This window comes from Paramormyrops kingsleyae, chromosome 1 (assembly GCF_048594095.1).
Source record: "Paramormyrops kingsleyae isolate MSU_618 chromosome 1, PKINGS_0.4, whole genome shotgun sequence".
NCBI classification, from domain to species: Eukaryota; Metazoa; Chordata; class Actinopteri; order Osteoglossiformes; family Mormyridae; genus Paramormyrops; species Paramormyrops kingsleyae.
This window is the reverse complement of record NC_132797.1, coordinates 73,133,431-73,150,767: the sequence shown is the minus strand read 5'-3', so window position 1 is coordinate 73,150,767 and position 17,337 is coordinate 73,133,431. Positions and strand designations below refer to the sequence as shown.

The 17,337-nt window shown below is 47.4% G+C and overlaps 1 protein-coding gene across 1 annotated transcript; it reads right to left on the bottom strand.

Annotated features, from left to right (window-relative positions):
• Window positions 1–1,556: 1,556 nt before the first annotated feature.
• tubgcp3 (tubulin gamma complex component 3) lies at window positions 1,557–16,037 on the bottom strand. Its single transcript, XM_023803413.2, has 22 exons — window positions 15,748–16,037; window positions 14,508–14,615; window positions 13,886–13,953; window positions 13,565–13,642; window positions 12,909–13,105; window positions 12,232–12,407; window positions 10,086–10,198; window positions 8,784–8,909; window positions 8,639–8,707; window positions 8,190–8,322; window positions 7,942–8,108; window positions 7,345–7,455; window positions 6,969–7,077; window positions 6,524–6,713; window positions 6,135–6,270; window positions 5,927–5,995; window positions 4,955–5,090; window positions 4,671–4,759; window positions 4,395–4,526; window positions 4,113–4,253; window positions 2,830–2,946; window positions 1,557–1,882 (listed from the first exon to the last, which is right to left on the bottom strand). The coding sequence occupies exons 1-22, from the start codon at window positions 15,821–15,823 to the stop codon at window positions 1,721–1,723; spliced, it is 2,703 nt and encodes a 900-aa protein (XP_023659181.2). The 5' UTR covers window positions 15,824–16,037; the 3' UTR covers window positions 1,557–1,720.
• Between the last annotated feature and the right edge of the window lie 1,300 nt (window positions 16,038–17,337).

Sequence of the window (17,337 nt, the reverse complement as noted above, 5' to 3'; positions counted from 1 at the left end):
TGTTTAATCGGCGGACTTTTCAAAAATAGGCAATGTGTAACCAGTAACTCAAACTGAAATCCACTACACCTGACACGTATGACTCAATGTTGTGAAAAGCAGCATATGACGTAAGCCTGCAGCTCCTATCTGGAAACTATTAACACGTGCTGCCACCTGGTGGCAACACAAAGTCGGTGACGATAAAATCGTCGAGAAAATATTGGGAGTGACTAGCGCGACTCACAATTTGGTTTCTCCCGCATACGGCCTGGTTCGGCGCATTTCTTGGGACTAATCCTCTGAAAAACGCATTTTTACGGGTGTCTTTCAGTGAGACACCCATATCTGACCGTTTTGTGGGCAAACAGTGGGTAAATTTTGTGGAAAAACGACAAATTCACATTATTGCCCCAGATGTTGGATCATGGAGGCATGTATACCTCCTTAAGATCCAGCTTGACTTCATTCATTCCTCCAATATAGACCTTTGTATTTAAATTAAATCAAACTCTCTCCTATTGGCACTCCAGCAACAGGGAAAAACAACTCACACTGATCCATTCAGACATTCGTCACCTGCCACACGGCTGCACTCGGGTTCTCATCCCTGAGGTGGTGTGTTGTGGGTGCGCTGTAATCAGTGCGTGCACCTTAACCCTCTCTCCTATACTGTTGTAATGGCCCCTAGGCCATCTTAAGAAAAAAAGGTTTGTTTTTTTTTAGAAAAAGATTTATTCAAGAGATGACAAGATGGTATTTAACACATACTATACAAAGCAGGAATTGTCATGGTTGACTCCAGTGCGCCCCCCCCCAACCACCATTCAAACTCCTCCATCAGCTTCGTTTCCTTAAGACACCTACTGAAGACTTCAAGACTGACAGCATGTATGAGCCTGTGTCTGGTGAGGCTACGTAACACAAGCTGTCATACTGGGAACAGGCCACTTAGCAATGTCAAAATTTTCCAGTGAGGTGGGGGGTGGTGTACACAGGTACAGAAGCCAGAGCAGACCTACGACCCATGTTTCTGGGATGAACACAGTGGGGAGGGCAGGGTCTGATGTTTGGTACAGAAGGCAAATGGTGGACAATTCAACATGCCGGTGGAGTCACTACGCGCAAAGCAAACAGGTTACAAACGGAATACTGTGTGTGTGAGAAATTTCACCGTGAGCCTGATGGAACAGATCCTGAGCTCCAGGACTTTGGAGTAAGGCAGAAATCGTTGAAGGGCAACATCTGTACTGGTAGGCGTGCTACAAGAACTATAAATAATTTTAAAGTGAGGCGTCTGTACAGGGAGGAGCAATCCTTAAGACATCAGGGTATATGACAAACAAGCAAACATTCTTAAAAGTGCAAAACTTCAGGATTCACAGACTCAATGATTTTAAACTAAACAGAGCAACCAATAACAGGGCAATAAATGAACATGATTATCAGAGGGGTGGAGTTAAGCAGGGCTGAAATGAAACAAGGCAGAGGCAGGGGGAGAGCAGGTATGACCTCGTGCTGCTTACAATATCTTACTTGTGTCTCTGGTCTCATAGGATGATTGCTGAAGATCTACATTTTGGCAGCATGATGGGTAAAGCAGACATGTGGTTTTGTGATGTTTTTTTTGTTTGCCTGACAGTGGATTGAGTTCCATGTAGCCCTATTGACCAGGTGTGTGTTTACACTTTAATTTATCAAAACCGAGGAGGAGGAGATGGCCGTGGGCCCAAGCATCCCATTAAATGTTGGAGCTCCGCCGCCCCCTGGTGGCTCCGAGAGAGACGCGCAGGCGGGGGTCCCTGGCCTTGTAGTGCTCATTGAAGTCCAGGCGGAAGCTGAGAAACTGGAGACTCTCGTCTGAACTGCTCATGAGGAGAACCAGGAACTGCTGCACGATCCCCTGTGACCGAGACACCAGACCACGATTGGTGAGCCAAAGGGCAAAGACAAAGCACAAACACAACATTCTTTACATATTTTAGAGACTCTCCGCCATGGTAACAACTAGATGCTGTTGGAACGACAATGACTAATTTCCCAGATGGTCCCATCTCCCCCACTGCATCTCATCTTCACCCCCGACCTCACCGATCTTTTACCCCCTTACACCAAAGTTGCGCTTTTAATGAGGATGTTCTGGGGAGGTGGAGAGAGTGTGACTCAATGTAATCAGGTCCACCAGACCTACACCTGTCTTTTCATGTGCTATCGCTAAGTGGCACTGCTTCAGTTTTGCTGTGATTTGTCTCAAAAGTTCGAGACCTTCTTCCATACAAAGCGTCTGTGAAGTTTCAAAAAGATCCATCAAATACTTTTTGATTTATCACTCAAACGAGATCAGTGTCTGAGGCTGCCCTTCTCTTTGCCACCACTTGTGTGGTGCTGCTTCAATTTTGGTGTGATTTATCTCAAAATTTGAGCACTTCCAGATCATTACCCATAAAATGTCTACAAAGTTTGAAAAAAGATCTGAAATTCAAAAAGATTTTGGATTATTAGGCTAATGAGACAAGCATCTGTGCTAGCAGTCGCAGACTGGTCCAAAAACCATATATATCTCCCGTCTGGGGAATATAGATAGCATGTTAGCATCAAATTGACTGGACCAGTGTTTCCCAACCCGGACTGTCATGGGTTCCCTGAGGACCGGGTTGGGTCACTTCTAGGACTCTTGCAAGTCAGACAGCAGCTGACAAACTGGATCAGTGCATCCTGCAGTGGGAGCCCAATAGAAAGTCTGTGTATAAGGAGATATTACAGGTCGCTGCGTGAATGGACCCTGCGTGGACCCTGCGTGTGGTGCATTATGTAACGTTGGGGGGGTGGGGTGTGGGATGGCTCACAAACCTGGTAGAAATGTGTCAGTATTCTGAGTTGTGAGCACATTTTTGGTATTGTCTCCTGGAACTTCTGGACTCGCTTCTTCTCCTCTGCCTCTTCGGCAGCCGACACCCCCCACTCCCCCTGAAAAAGAGGCGGGCATCGCATCAAACCATTAAAGGTGCAGCATGTCACGGGGGGCAAGCACGAAATGAAACAATCCTTTATTCGCCATATGCACAAGTATGAGTACAGGTACACTGGAATGATTCTCTTTGCCTACCCCATCTTGCTCTCCATGAGACACACAGACACATATGCAGGTGCGAGCGAGCTTGGGGAACCACAGCGAAGAGCAGAAGCCTATGGGCGCCCATGGAGCTGGGGGTTAAGGGCCTTGCTCAAGGGCCCTTGGACATGTGACCATTATGCCGAGGCTAGGTCTTGAATCGGTGACCTTCTGATCATGGGCAGAGGCGCTTAGCCCGCTGAGCCATTCATCGATGAGTCGGAACCCCAACCTGGATTTGTGTGGTGTCTCTCGAGTTGTGGAGCTGACAAGGTTTTATTTCTCCCACGACTGAACACAGAGCAGCTGTACAGATGGCAAACCATTTTTACGGACAGAGAGAGATATCAGGTAATGTTGCAGCAGATTTGTCACACGCCGCCTGAGATGCGAGTCTCCAGCCTGGAGGAATTTGCAAGAATTCACCCTATTGACCTGCCAAGTTAGGCCGCATCTCATAATCAACACCTGACCAAGGCCACACGCAAGCATTTTAAGTGTCACCACAAGTTTGGAAGTTCCAGCAGAAATTGGGGAATCACTTAACTGGACCAGTTTCTGTACCAGTTGTGTAATTATGTGAAATGGTATCAGGACACTTTGGGTAAAAGGTGCAAATCGATGTAGCTTTAAAAATAAAAGGACATTAAGGAAGCATCAGCGCAGCCTGATGATTATTTACAGGCCTTATAAAACCAGCTACCACCGGCGCTTGTTTACACAACACCTCCAAATGCTCCTCCTGTTGCTGAAATCGATGGTAAGAGAAGACGACCACGTGGCTTGCAAAAAACCTGGCTGCCTTCCAGGAAGAGTGCCACTGGAGGGGAGCAGACATAGAACCAATCTGCGCTGACTTGAATCAGCCGGACACATGCTGCCACAACTCAAGCCACCTACCGTGCTTAGGGACATCTCCTGCAACCTTGGACAGCACATTAAAAGAGTCCCGCCCAGCCCAGAGGCCTCCGTCCCCCATTCTGAGCCCACGTCGCCCTGTGACCCGCCCCTCCGGCTCTACCTCGCCCTCCCGTTGCTGCTTCCTGTCCTCGAACGCCGTCCTCTGCTTCAGCTCCTCCAGGGCGGAGCGGTAGAGGGCATCCTGCGCATTCTGGAACTCGATGATCTGGTCGAAGATGGCCCTCAGCTGGTTCAGCAGGGACTGGGCCGGGGAACACGGGTCATTATGCTCTTGGGGTTCTGGATATCGCTTGAGGATACGCGAGAATAAACTTGTCTTTTACATGTTTCATTACTACAGGGCCTAAGTCTGTGCGAGTATGTGCGAGTGTGTGGGTATTACCCTGCTGTTAGTGTCCAGTAAGCAGCGGGAGATTATGGTGCTCAGGAAAATCTCATGGGCGGCGATAACTTGGTCAAGGTCCTGGGCCTGCTGGACCTTGTTCCACAGCTCGTCCCATGAGCATTCAAGAACCTATACACATATAGGGAGTGACTTAAAACACCAAAAAATACAACGGGGAACATCACCTGGCAAACGTCACTCATAAGCAGCATGAAGCGACTCTCTCAAAACACGCAACTGCCCCTTGACTGTGCTGGACAGAAGCAGCCCTACCTCGAAGGTGATGTAGTACTGCATCTGATGGATAAAGTGAACCATCTCAGAGGCCAGAACGTGACACTGGTGCAGCACCCCTGACAGCTCTGTAACACACAAACAAACCACATCACTGCACCTGTATATGCCTGAGAGAGAACAGCAGCCCACATCCACAGCTGAACGAACGCGACCCTGCTGTCCAGAGTCTTAACTCCTGAATCCTCTAAGGATCAGGACCTCCAGGAGATCGCCAACCTCTCCAGAGGCGCCGCTAATTAGGAAGGGGCCTCGGTTCCCACCTGGCATGCCCTTCAGCAGCTTGCCGCTGCACATCTGGCCTTTCCAGATGTCCGTGAGGATGTACTCCATGCGCTTGGCGCGCCACAGGAAGTTGAAGACGCGCAGATAACAGCTCATGCACTCGCGCGTGAAAACCTGCGGCGGGAGGAACAAACGCACACGCAGGACGTGGCTTAGACATGGCTGAGCACAGCGCAGCAGAGGGCATGCAGCTCACAGAATCACACACGTCCTGCTTGGAGCTCCGACTGAGACACGGTAATGCCACATAACACCCTGGTACTTCCATCTATCACTCTCAGAAGCTCATGTTTTAAATCCATAAATGAAAATCTGAAGTTGGTCACAAAATAAATCCTTTCAAAGCCACAGACTGGACAAAGATGATTTAATAAACACTCATTTTGAAAAAGTACTAAAAAAAAAAACCCCACAGAGCTGAGTTAAGCAGAGTCGGACCTAGCGATAGACGACACCTAGGGTCCGATTGGCACAAGGCGACCCAAATAAAGTCCCCCGTTCAACAAAATAATCTAATCTGTTTCTGGCTACAGGCCTGCACAGGGCTAGGTTCAGCCCTCTGTTTACGTGGAGGATGAAATGATGATTTTGTTGAGTTTTAGATTTGTACAGTCGTTCATTTCCATGTTTTCCAAATTCCAAGTCTATTTTTGTTACTCATTAGTTCGTTAATATAACAAATGTTTGTACATCAATATACCAGTGGGTGGCGAAAGAGACGGTACGAACGATATGTTCACCGATCTGGACCTATATGTGCAGCCGGGTCAGATCGAAATCATTTTGTTCACTTAAAAGATTAGTTTAAAAAGAACCAATCATTCATCAATGACACAAGTCTACACTTAAGGCTATTAACAACACCAACAGGAAGGGGTGTAATACGATAATAATATCGGAAAACCTCCACAGTGTTCAGCATTTCGGAGGGAAAGGATGAAGGCTGTTACCGTGGCGATTGGTCCATCCACATGGTAGTCCAAGCTGAAGACATCCCAGCCAGTATCTCCTGGCGACACCTAGAATGCGATGGCCAGATGTTAGGAAACAACCTTCCGCTGTCCCTGGGTACACGCTCAGTACAACAGAGACAGGAACACATTCAGCCAGACCGAGCACCCAGAATCCTTTGCGGCCAGTAGGCGAGGCCCGAGATACCTCCAAGAGCCGGACGTCCAGCCGCTTAAGGATCTCGGGACTGTCGAACTGCGCGTTGGTGGCTCTCACTGCGGTCTCCAGGATGCCCGTTAGGTTGTGCTGGTAGAGCGTGGTAGCTGGACGTGCCAATTCAGGCCTGGGTACAAGGGAGCGAAGTTCAAAGGTCAGGGGTAAGGAAACACCAGGATGAAGTTTGTAGATGAGTAGATGGAAGCCCAAAATGGTTGTAATTCAGTTGAATCATTACTATGTATGCTAGCACAAGCTTACGATGTGTTACATTCAGCATAGGGAGTCCTTTTCTCAGGTAGCAGAGTCCATGAGGTCATTAATCCCGTTTCTGATTTAGGGTTCAGTTTCAGCCTAAGGACAGGGGAGGGCGCCCTCACTTCAGCAGGTCCATGAGGTGGCGGATGAAGTCCCCCTGGCCCAGCAGGAGGTAACGTCGCATGGCCTGCAGGTGTTCCAGCAGAGAGTACTTCTTGTTCAGGATGTCCAGCAGGTACTTGCTGGTCTCGAAGTACGCTGCGTCGATCTTGCCCTGGAACGCACCCTCCAGGTCGGTGAAGAGCTCGGCTGCTGTGGGGACAGAGGGAGGGGGTGGGGGAATTACTCAAGGCTGACGTCCACAAGATTCGAGACGCTCCGCCAGTGGGCCCCATCGACCGTTTCCATGGTTTCCATCAATACACAACAAGCTGGGGAGTGGGGCTCCAGTGTCACTGGTCAATATTCCTCCCACCGAAGTTCTCCATCTCCCCTTTATGCGGCCCGTGGACGGGTTAAACGGCGATTTTTGAGGCAGAGGCTACTGCAAACGCTTAGGTGGCTCACCATCCCTAGGGGAGTCAATGTCCTTCGACCCAGGCGTGATCTTCCCGGGCGGCGTTCTGTCATGGCAGACCTGATGCAGGAAGTTGATTGACTTTCCAATGAGCAGAACCTGGCAGAGAGAACAGGAGCTTCAGAGACTGTGTGGCTCAGCTGGACAGCACGCTGTGCTCGTCATCGGAAGATTGCTGGTTCAAATCTCAAGCCCTTAATGTCTGTCCCTGCTCGCTCAAAAATTGTTGTTCTTTGTATCGAAGCGCCTGCTTAATAAATAAAACATAAAAATGTAATGTAAATGTCTGTCAAGCATGCTCTGGCACCAGAGCATTACGGATCCGATCCGATTCGCGGGCCTTGGAGCGGCGGGGGCAGGAGGCACCTTCCGGGACTGATCCATGGTGATGAATGAGGGGATCATGGACTTGCGCAGCGTGTACTTGTCGTGCCACAGCCTGTCCGTCTTCACGGTAGGGTCAGAGGCCACAAAGAACTGCAGGGGAGGGCAGAGAAGCACTGTGGTCAAACACAAGCACAAGGACTGAGATCAAATAATAATAAAAGCGGCTGATCCATAAGATGAGGGCGAAATGCAGCATTTAACAGATATCCAGCCCGAAGTCGAAAAAGAAGCATCTCAGAAAACGGCAGGGAGACTGGACGCTTAAGAGCGGCAGACACCGCAAGCCAAATCCCATTACGCGCTGGGCAGCCAGGACTGTGTTAACGCACTAATGGAAGGTCTGGGAGGGGGAGGGGGGCGCCAGCGAGCAGGAACATTAAGGGGAATCCCACAGGGACCGTTAAGGCCGAGCTGGAAGGAGCTCACTTACGAAGCTAAACTGGGGATCTTCCTGGAACTAGACAGTGAAGGTCAGAGCAAGGAAAGGCAGAGGCAGCAGGCATGGGTCTTTCTGCTGGACCTTTGAACAGGTTACCAAGCCAAACAGCTTGGCCCCTGCACCCCCAGCTCCCTTACCTCATGGTAGGTGTCCTCCAGCTCCCCATCATAGATCCAGCGGTACAGGAAGTTGAGGATGGGGTGCGACACCAGAGCCAGGACGTGCTGCACCAGTGCACGCATGGAGGGGTCCCCCGTCTTCCCGTAGGCGTGCACTGCTGAGGCCAGCTCCCCTCCTTTACGTCCTGCCAAGATCAGTCATATGTATTCAGGGACATTTTAAGTGGGCCGACCGCACCCGACCAGACCCCTCCCCCGGCGCTCACCTTGGCAGTAATCCACCAGCGTCGCCAGCGTCTTGAGCCGGACCTTGGGATCATAGGTCCATACGAGGAGCCTGCGGAGGGTCAGGCTGCACTCCCCCCCGACGTTGACACCCTGGTCGTCCTCCAACTGCAGCTGGGGTACACAAATGACCCGGGGTCACACCACCCCCCAGACACCAAAGCACCACTAGCTCTGAGCCATCAGTTAGATGTTATTGGGTACGCCCACCAAGAGATGAGCCCATCCCAGTTAAATTACTTTAACAGAAATATGGATTCCTGGGGCCCTCCCCCTCCTAGATTTCAAAGCCGAGGTTGGGAGTTCAAAGGTACACTCACTGGCAACTTTGTGCTGTACTGTGTAGCTCTGCGGTAAAGGCACTATTTTACAAAAAAAGATGAAAAATCGGACAGGAGGGAAAGAATCAGATAAGCACAGATTGTCCTACCTGTGAGTGCAGGACAGATAGCAACCGGTAGTATTCCTTCAGCTCCTGATGGAGGGCAGCGCAGAAGCTCTGGACATAGACAGAATCCTGTTAACCTCACACACACATCCACCAAGAAAAGGCCGCTCCGGGCTTTGTCTCCTACCTGACCCACCAGGCCAAAGGCCCGGTCTAGGCTCCGGGCATCTGTATATTTCCGCACTTTGTTGTGCAGCCAGCCAAGCTCTGACAAACGGCTGCTGAGGTCCCGTAGCGACTTGGACAGGGGCACCTAGAGGGTGCCACAGGGGAACAATGACAATCAGGGCTAACACCAGCAGCGCCAAAGAACAAGCTAATGCTAATGTCACTATCAAACTGCAAACAATATATGCATTAAACGGTTAACTATGCAGATGCTAGCGACACAGAGGAACATGAAGTCCGGAGTAACCATGCTAATATTAGCGCCAGAAAAGGTACACGGGCTAGGGCTAATCATGCTAATATTAGCGCCAGAAAAGGAACACGGGCTAGGGCTAATCATGCTAATATTAGCGCCAGAAAAGGTACACAGGCTAGGGCTAATCATGCTAATATTAGCACCAGAAAAGGAACACAGGCTAGGGCTAATCATGCTAATATTAATGCCAGAAAAGGAACACAGGCTAGGGCTAATCATGCTAATATTAGCACCAGAAAAGAAACACAGGCTAGGGCTAATCATGCTAATATTAGCACCAAAAAGTCTAGGAATAATCATGCTAATGCTGGTGCCAAAAAGGAACTTGAGTCAAGGGCTAAAAATGGCAGTACTAATATCACGAAGGAAGGTGACTTTAAGGCTAATAGCAATGAAGTTCATATCCACGGTCTAGCAACTGGCTATCCTTGTGTTAAAAAATTTATAGCAGCACAGGGTTAAAGGTTTCTGCGCTTCATAATAGAGAGGAGAGGTGACAGTCTACACTTCAGCACACAAGCTGCATTTAGCAGCAGACGAACACCAGGTACAGAAATGGGTATGGATTTTATTTTGGAGTCCACCTTCTTTATATATCTGGGGGCTTCAAGGGCAATCAAAGCAGTTATTGATTTGTTTTTGCTTTCAGGGCGATTACCAACCAACTGTACAAGACAAGAGAATGCTGAGGCAGTGTGGTGAGCATGCTGTCTGGGGGCAATAGGTCGGGCTGACAGGACAAGACCAAGGAGGAAACACAGGGGTGAACGTGGTCTGCCTGGACCTGGGCACAGCACAGGAGAACCACTCACTACATAAAGCCAGCTGGGAGAAAAGGCTGAACTAACAGGAGCTCTGAAATGAAGATGGTCTAATGGTACCGCTAGATGCTATAAACCACTCAACGTCACGCAGTTCTAGATGCCAGTGTCCGCAGGTACAGCTTCTACGTGGGGCAGGAGAGGGGCGGCCTGAGTGAACGAAGGCAGAGGCATGTGGACGTACCTTAGTGTCTATTTTGTAACAGTTCTCAGGGGTGCACATTTTGATGAACTTGCCGTCGATTCCCTGGAAGACGTAGAGGATGTCCCGGACGAGGGCAGATTCGGCAATCTCACCTGAGCAATGAGAGGGTAGAGGCCTTTAAGTTGAATTCATTTTATGTAATCCTGGACTCAGGGGCGTCGCTTGAGATTTTGGGCCCCATGAAATAATATCATATTGGGCCCCTAACCCAGACCCATCCAATTATGTTTGAAATTATTTAGAACCCCTGGCACGTAGGGGTCCTTTTCCCTGCATTTACGGTGCCCCAGTCTGGACAAGAGCAGAATCATTCTACATCTATGGAGCCCCAGAGATCCACAGAGGAAGGCAGTGACTGCACAGATTTCGGAGTGGACGTGACATTGAGACCCAGATCAGAGATACTGCTTTTCCACTAGTGCCGGGCCGGTGCTGACAGGGAGCTGGTTCTCAGGTGTTGCTCAAATAGCAGGCCCTAAAAACCAGCCTGCATCTCCACTGGTTAAAAACAACATTTATACCAGATGGTGAGTATGCACACAATGACAGGCACGAGTTTGTTAAATAATGTTTTTTGACATATAATGAAAGCATTACTAATTCACCCTCACCATCAACTGACTTCTCAACCATGCAGTATAGCTGACTTTGACAATGGAAAAAAAACCTGTGGGAAGAAAATACATCTGCCCAGATGCTCCAAACCCCCCCCCCCCCCTTAATCAATCTGCATAATGGGAATAAGGCTGCCGCGATTAGCGAAGGAGTCGATGACGCAGATGCTGAAAATGCGTCGACATCAATATTTCAAATCGTTACTTTTTTTGTCATCGATATTTTTTATAATTTTATTGAAATTACATTTTGATTTCTGAAACGCTTCAATCCATAACAACAGTTTTCCTTTAATATCACTGCGTAATTATGGGAGTAATTCAAATTATCACTAAACAAAAAGGTGGTTTGTACACTGAGGTTTCGATGACGTACCAAGGCGGCACGAGCGATAAGCACGAGCACCTGAAGGGGAAACACAGGCGCCGTTCTGGAGGATGTTTATGTCTATTTATGTTTATTGAATTACCATTAATACACTTGCTAAATATACTTATTATTAAAGCCATGAGGTTGCCAAAATAAAACTGAAAGAAAACAGAAACTGATGGAAAAAAAATCATTACCTGAAATAAAAATGGAAACTATGTTACCAAATAAACGAGTCAGACTTTAATCAGCAGAGTACCCCCACCCCACAACGTCTGTTTACCCAGTTTAACCACAGTATCTTCCCTTTAAAAAGACGTTCTGGTGGCTCAGCCGTCCCTTTCTTCACCTCCACTTCAGTACTTACTGCTTCCATTATTTACCCACAGGACAGCATGTGGTGCTTCACCATATTTCATAAGCATAAAGATACTCCGAATTTATACAGATTACTAACTTTGTTGTTTAGACATCTGTAGGACACAACAGACCCTGGATTCAATCGGACGCAACTCATCCAAAACTCCAGCTTCATAATTCATTTGAGTATATAAGTCACCCTCTGGAACACACACTTAGCTGAGCAAGCACCAATTTTTGACTGTGTGTAACCATAAGGAAACGTACTGCATCGCACTATGGAGGCTGGCTGCCTACAATGAACACATCACAGTGGGGCCTTTTTACATTTTTTCTGGTCTGTGCTGCTTTGTGAGTGTTCCTTATTAATATTTAATTTATATATTTGATTTTATATAAAATACATTAAATTTATATTTGTTTTAGTTTTGCTAATTTGTTGATATGAACGCGGCCTACTTTCTCCAGCTCTAATTTCTGCATATTTTCAGGAAACGCTAAAATCAAACAAAACATCGATCACTGGAAACAATATATGCGGCTCTGCTGAAGTTTACAGCCCCCCCCCCCCCCCCCCCATATGCTGACAGCACGGGTTCACAGTTTCAGACCAGCAACTCTCTGGATCTGGGCCGGAGCCAGTTTTCCGAGGCGTGGCACCAGTGGACTGGCACAGAACCAGTTCCAAATTAGGTACCAGCTTGGCACCAGCACCATGTTACTGGAATTGGGTTACGAGAAATGCAAAAGCCCCTTGGGGGGGGGGGGGGCGACGACCCACCGTTTTCGTCACCGTCTCGCCGTGGCCTCAGCTGGGTCCTGGCCGCAAGCGCTGGCGGGGCGGGGGGGCCTCGTGAGGTAGGTGCTGTGGCTGAGGGCGAGGTTCCAGGAGCCAGGGTCCAGGCCAGGCGAGTCCCAGGCTGCCGCAGAGAGTCCCCCAACACCTGGGCCGGGGCCCTGGGGATGACGAGCACACACAGCCTGAGCCTCCAGTGCAGCAGAGTCAGTGAAAGATACATCCTGTCCAGCAAGAGCAGTAAACACTAATGGCAAAGTGAAAGCTCTGAAAGGTCGCCGACGACCTCCACTCCAGTCCTCTGCTACGCTCAGAAGATTTAACGGCAGGCGGTGCCCTGACATCAGTTTAGAACTCAATTAAAAGTGCACCCTCCAGAACACGCTGGGCGCTAATTGCCTCTCCAAGGAGAATCGGAGAGCATTAAACACTGTGGAGGACATCCTTAAACATTTAACGGCGCTTTGGATCCATACAGGGAATGGCTAAACGATCCTTGCGAGGCAGGACGACGGCTGCGTACGGAAAAGCAGTAAGGTACGAGAGCCCATACATTATTCAGGGCTTTTAATGGTTCTGCAGACAGCTTGGGAGGCGTGATGCCGTTCATCAGGGGCACTCTGATCTGGGGTCAGACTGTGGCCGCGAGGCTCTGAGCTCACCCCGACAGCAGGGCTTGGGGAGTGAGGGTGGGTCCGTTGAGGGTGTGCGTGCCAAGGCTGCTGATGCCACTGGTACCCAGGGTGGAGGAGCGCTCTGGGTGGCCCAGAGAAAGGCTCTGGGGACGGGCGCAGTAGAACGGGGTAGAGTGGGCATCCCGGGGCAAGGCCTGGGCGAACATGGAGCCATAGCCGGCCACCTGGAATGAAGAGGTCACATGACGCGTTACGCTAGCTGCAGGTTTGATTCTCCCAATGGGATGGGTGGGGGGGAATTTAGCACCGGTGATTAAACGAATAATTATATGGAAAAGACTGACAAATGCTATTATTGGATATTATCCATGCATCCATCCATCCATATTCTATGGTGCTTGTCCTATGTAGGGTCACAGGGGTCCGCAGCCTATCCCAGAAGCTACGGGTGCAAGGCAGGGAACAACCCAAGAGAGGGCGCCACTGCAGTCTTGGCAGTTATATTTAGACATAATGCTGAAGATCTACAGTTTATGCATCTTTGGAAACTGCAGACATTTTGGATATCAGAATTGGGTGCATCAGGTTAAAATGTGTGTGTCCACCCTATGATTTGTTTTGCAACGCTCTGTGTCCTTTATAGGTACAAGTTTAATGTGAACGGGGCGGAATACCATACTGACCCGGCTGCATGGCTTACGCGGATCCTCACACAGGCTCAGAAGAAGGTATAGGATGGACCACCTGTGCTTGAGCACCCCCTGTATAGAGAAGCAGAACATCCCCTAACTCTCTGACGACAGGTTTAAAAGCATTAACAAAATATATCCCCCCTGCATTTATTTATCCCATCCAGCAAGTGGCTTGGTCATTAAAGAACCAGACAAACTATAGGAACAAACACAGCAGTGCTCAGTTACATTTTACATGCTCCACCGGGGCACCAAAGTTGCAAAATTTTCCAGTATGTAGCAGGTAGCGCGTAGCACAGCGGTCCAACTGACCTGCGTCTGGAGTTTCCGGTGCAGTTCTGAGAAGAGGGCCGCGTCAGCCTCGCGCCTCTGCTTGAGCACTGCAAAGGAGAGCCAAAACAAATAGCCCGGTTACAGGTAAAGGCTTTGCCAATCTTTAAAAACTAGGTAATTTGCACAGCCCTGGAATAATTTGAGGAATTTAAGAAATTAATCTTCATGGCTTCAACGTGGATCAATAAATGGCCATTAAACAGGCTTAATAATTAAAATGCTCAGCACTAAAAACTCCCACTGCACTGCTGTTCTTGGACTATTCTTGGCAAATAAAGATTTGTTTTTATCGGGCCCCTGACCAAGCAAAGTAATAGCATATGAATACAGAAAATTCCTGTCAGTAGAAAGGTAATGGACGTCCTAGAATAGTCAGGTATCACTCAGAGCCGACCGATTGAAAGTGCCTGGACAGGCTGACCTTGACGAGCACAGGAGCTCAAACCCTGTCCAGAAAGTCACAGGTTGAAAACCCACAATTGGGCATAGCGAGGGTGTGTAGGCTTCATAGAAAACCAGTAATTATAAGTGTTCCCCAGGATTCATGTGGGTTCCCCTGAATGGCGACCGACAATCTGACCAAATCCCGTGTGAGACTCACACTCTTTCTTGATCTTCTCTGAGACCAAGAACTCGTCACGCTCGATGGTGGGGGCGTAGTTGCTCCCGATCACCCTGACGGCATACTGGAACTGGTGGGCCACTTCAGCTGAAACAGACGCCTTCCAGTCAGGGATGCACTAGTAGCACAATAACCCTGAAGCACAAAACACTCACTCATTTTTAGTAAAGTTCTTTCAGAACAGAACTATTTGGCTTTTCCACATACATTCACTCTAACACCTGACTAACTTTGGACATGCACCTGTGCACTTCAAAATATCATGAAGATCACACTTAGCCTAAATTCAATTCAATTCAATTTAATTTACTTATATACAGCGCCTTTCACAGCAGTCACCCCAGGGTACTTGGCATGGGTGTGTGTTAATACAGTACAATTCATTGTATTATTAACCCCTTCTGCTTATGTGCATGGTATTATATGTATAATGACATTATTGTTTCTCCACCAATTAATCAATTTCGCTTTGCTCTAATCTAATCAATATTACATAGTACTGTTGGTGTAACAGATTTTTTATTCCTTGTCTTCTCATGGGATCTGGTCAAATATGCACATACATTGGGGTAAATCAATAATCAATCATTTGGGAGGCAGCCACAAACAAGCCGATATTGTCATGATCTATGGAGTTATGTCTCCATGTTAGGCTTGGTACTACCGCGATTAAGAGATAAAAAGCAGATCTGGGATCGGGCAAGCTCACATTTGACAAACACTTGGCGATTAGAGTTACAGTGGTCATGGAACTATTCAGGCAAAACTGGCGATGGGGGCGCACCCTCCTATGATGCTGGCCAATGAGATTTTCACACTGGCGCACAGAAGCATAATTAGATACCAGTTCTTTAGAGCCACATGCCATTGAACTTCAGCTCCAAAAGATACGGACAGTCGCGGGCAGTATCATCATTTATTCACATTAACGCATCTACCACGGCGATATTTTTAAAGAAATTTGTCATGGTGATGTAGATTAAATGCACCATAATATCAAGGCAGTAGCTAACGGCGACTTGTGACAGTTAAAACGCGTCTAACAGGACAGATTGCACCTGCATGTCAGCATCCTGCTTAATTACATCTCTTTGGGCCTTTTGGCTCCTGCTGCACCCAATCTGTGAAAATAGCCACCACCGGTACTGTCCCCATGCCCAAGGCCGGACCAGTGCTATTTTATCCGGCAGGACAAACGCCCGGCGCTGGCCGCAGTTACCTTCGCTTTTCCCAGTGATCCTGCAACAAAGGCTCTGCAAAAGGACGTTAGGCGACTTCTGGTCCAAAGCCGCCATTGCGCCAAGCAATCTTCTACAAGCGAGCGCCGACTGGGAGTCGCCTTCTACCTGCTGTTGTCGTTCGCGCGGCAATTTTCCGCTCTTAGCAACAGCGCCATTTTAACCAAACCCGCCGAAAGCACTTTTCGCGGCTGTGAGTGTGAACTGGGCTGAATTATGAAAGCGTCGCATCCGCTGTGATGTGCGAGCCGCACGAAAAAACGGTCCGGCTGAGAATATGGACACAGTCGAAGGTTCCCAAATATTTCTTCCTACGCCGTTATTTACTACTGAAATCTCATATAATCTATATCTATCTACTAAATATATATATAACATGTTAATTAGACAATGTATTATATAAAACTCCGAAATATAAATATAGGTTAATTAGGCCTATTTAATCGCTTTGTTTTTTTTCGCATAGTAAGCAGTGTTTTTATTGCTATTTGTGCTATTTTTTCATAACGGTAGTTTTAACAGTAATTATTTTGGTTGATATGGTTTCTCTTCTTGAGTTATAGCCCCATCACATAGAACTTCTTAAGGCATGCAATGAATTCCATGCCGCAAGCAAAACGGCTCGCATAATTGGAGATATCTGTTTCATTTTTTACTACAATACTAAATACTAGAGTTTAATTTAATTAACCCCGAAATCCATATATTACTATCGTATCTCTGCCTTCACCGGCCCTGCATTTCACTCTGATAAATCAACAGTACCGTACTCACGTTTTTTCGTCCATAGCAGCCCTGTATGCTGTTCAATTAAATATCTTTAAACTTTGTTTTTTTAAAAAAAGTGGAAAAAATCCCATCATTTCGGATGAGCCTGTTATACCATAGCATACACTATCTTCTCATTCTTAAAGTTCTCAATGAGCAATTTCTCTGATCACTGTTAATCGGAAATAAAGGCACGTACTACATTGACTTTATTTCGAAGTATAGTTCTTAAACTGTGGATTGATAGCCCACTTATTACATTGGCTGTGAGTTTCAATGTGCGTTTTGATACCAACTGTTTTTTTTTGTCTCCATTGAACTAATAACGCTTCTTAAATTGTGAATGTTACTGAGGGTTCACATATTGCATTCAATAAAAAGCTGCGAGTTTAATGTCCGTTTTATGCCAAAGAGTATCCCTTCTCATTCTCCACTTAATTAATAACAAAGAATTACATTGAATTAGGTGAAGATAATTGAATGTTTTTTGCAAGCCAAATATCCAAGAACTATAGGCTAATTCACACAATAAATAATTTTAAGTATATTAGATTCTAACGTTGAATTACATCGGATAGTAGCGGGAAGCAATTATTTAAACTTTCACTTTGATTTAGAGCATGGGCGTCGCCCAGGGTATTTTAAACCTAGCCCCGAGTATTTTGCCCCCAATGCCAATTTTCCTTCAAAAACAAAAAAGTCAAGCCCGAGGTGAACTTGACTTAGTCCAGAATGTTTTCAATGGCTAGAAACTCCCCTAATTTAGAGCAATTCTTTATGACTTCATTGATCAACTGCAGAGT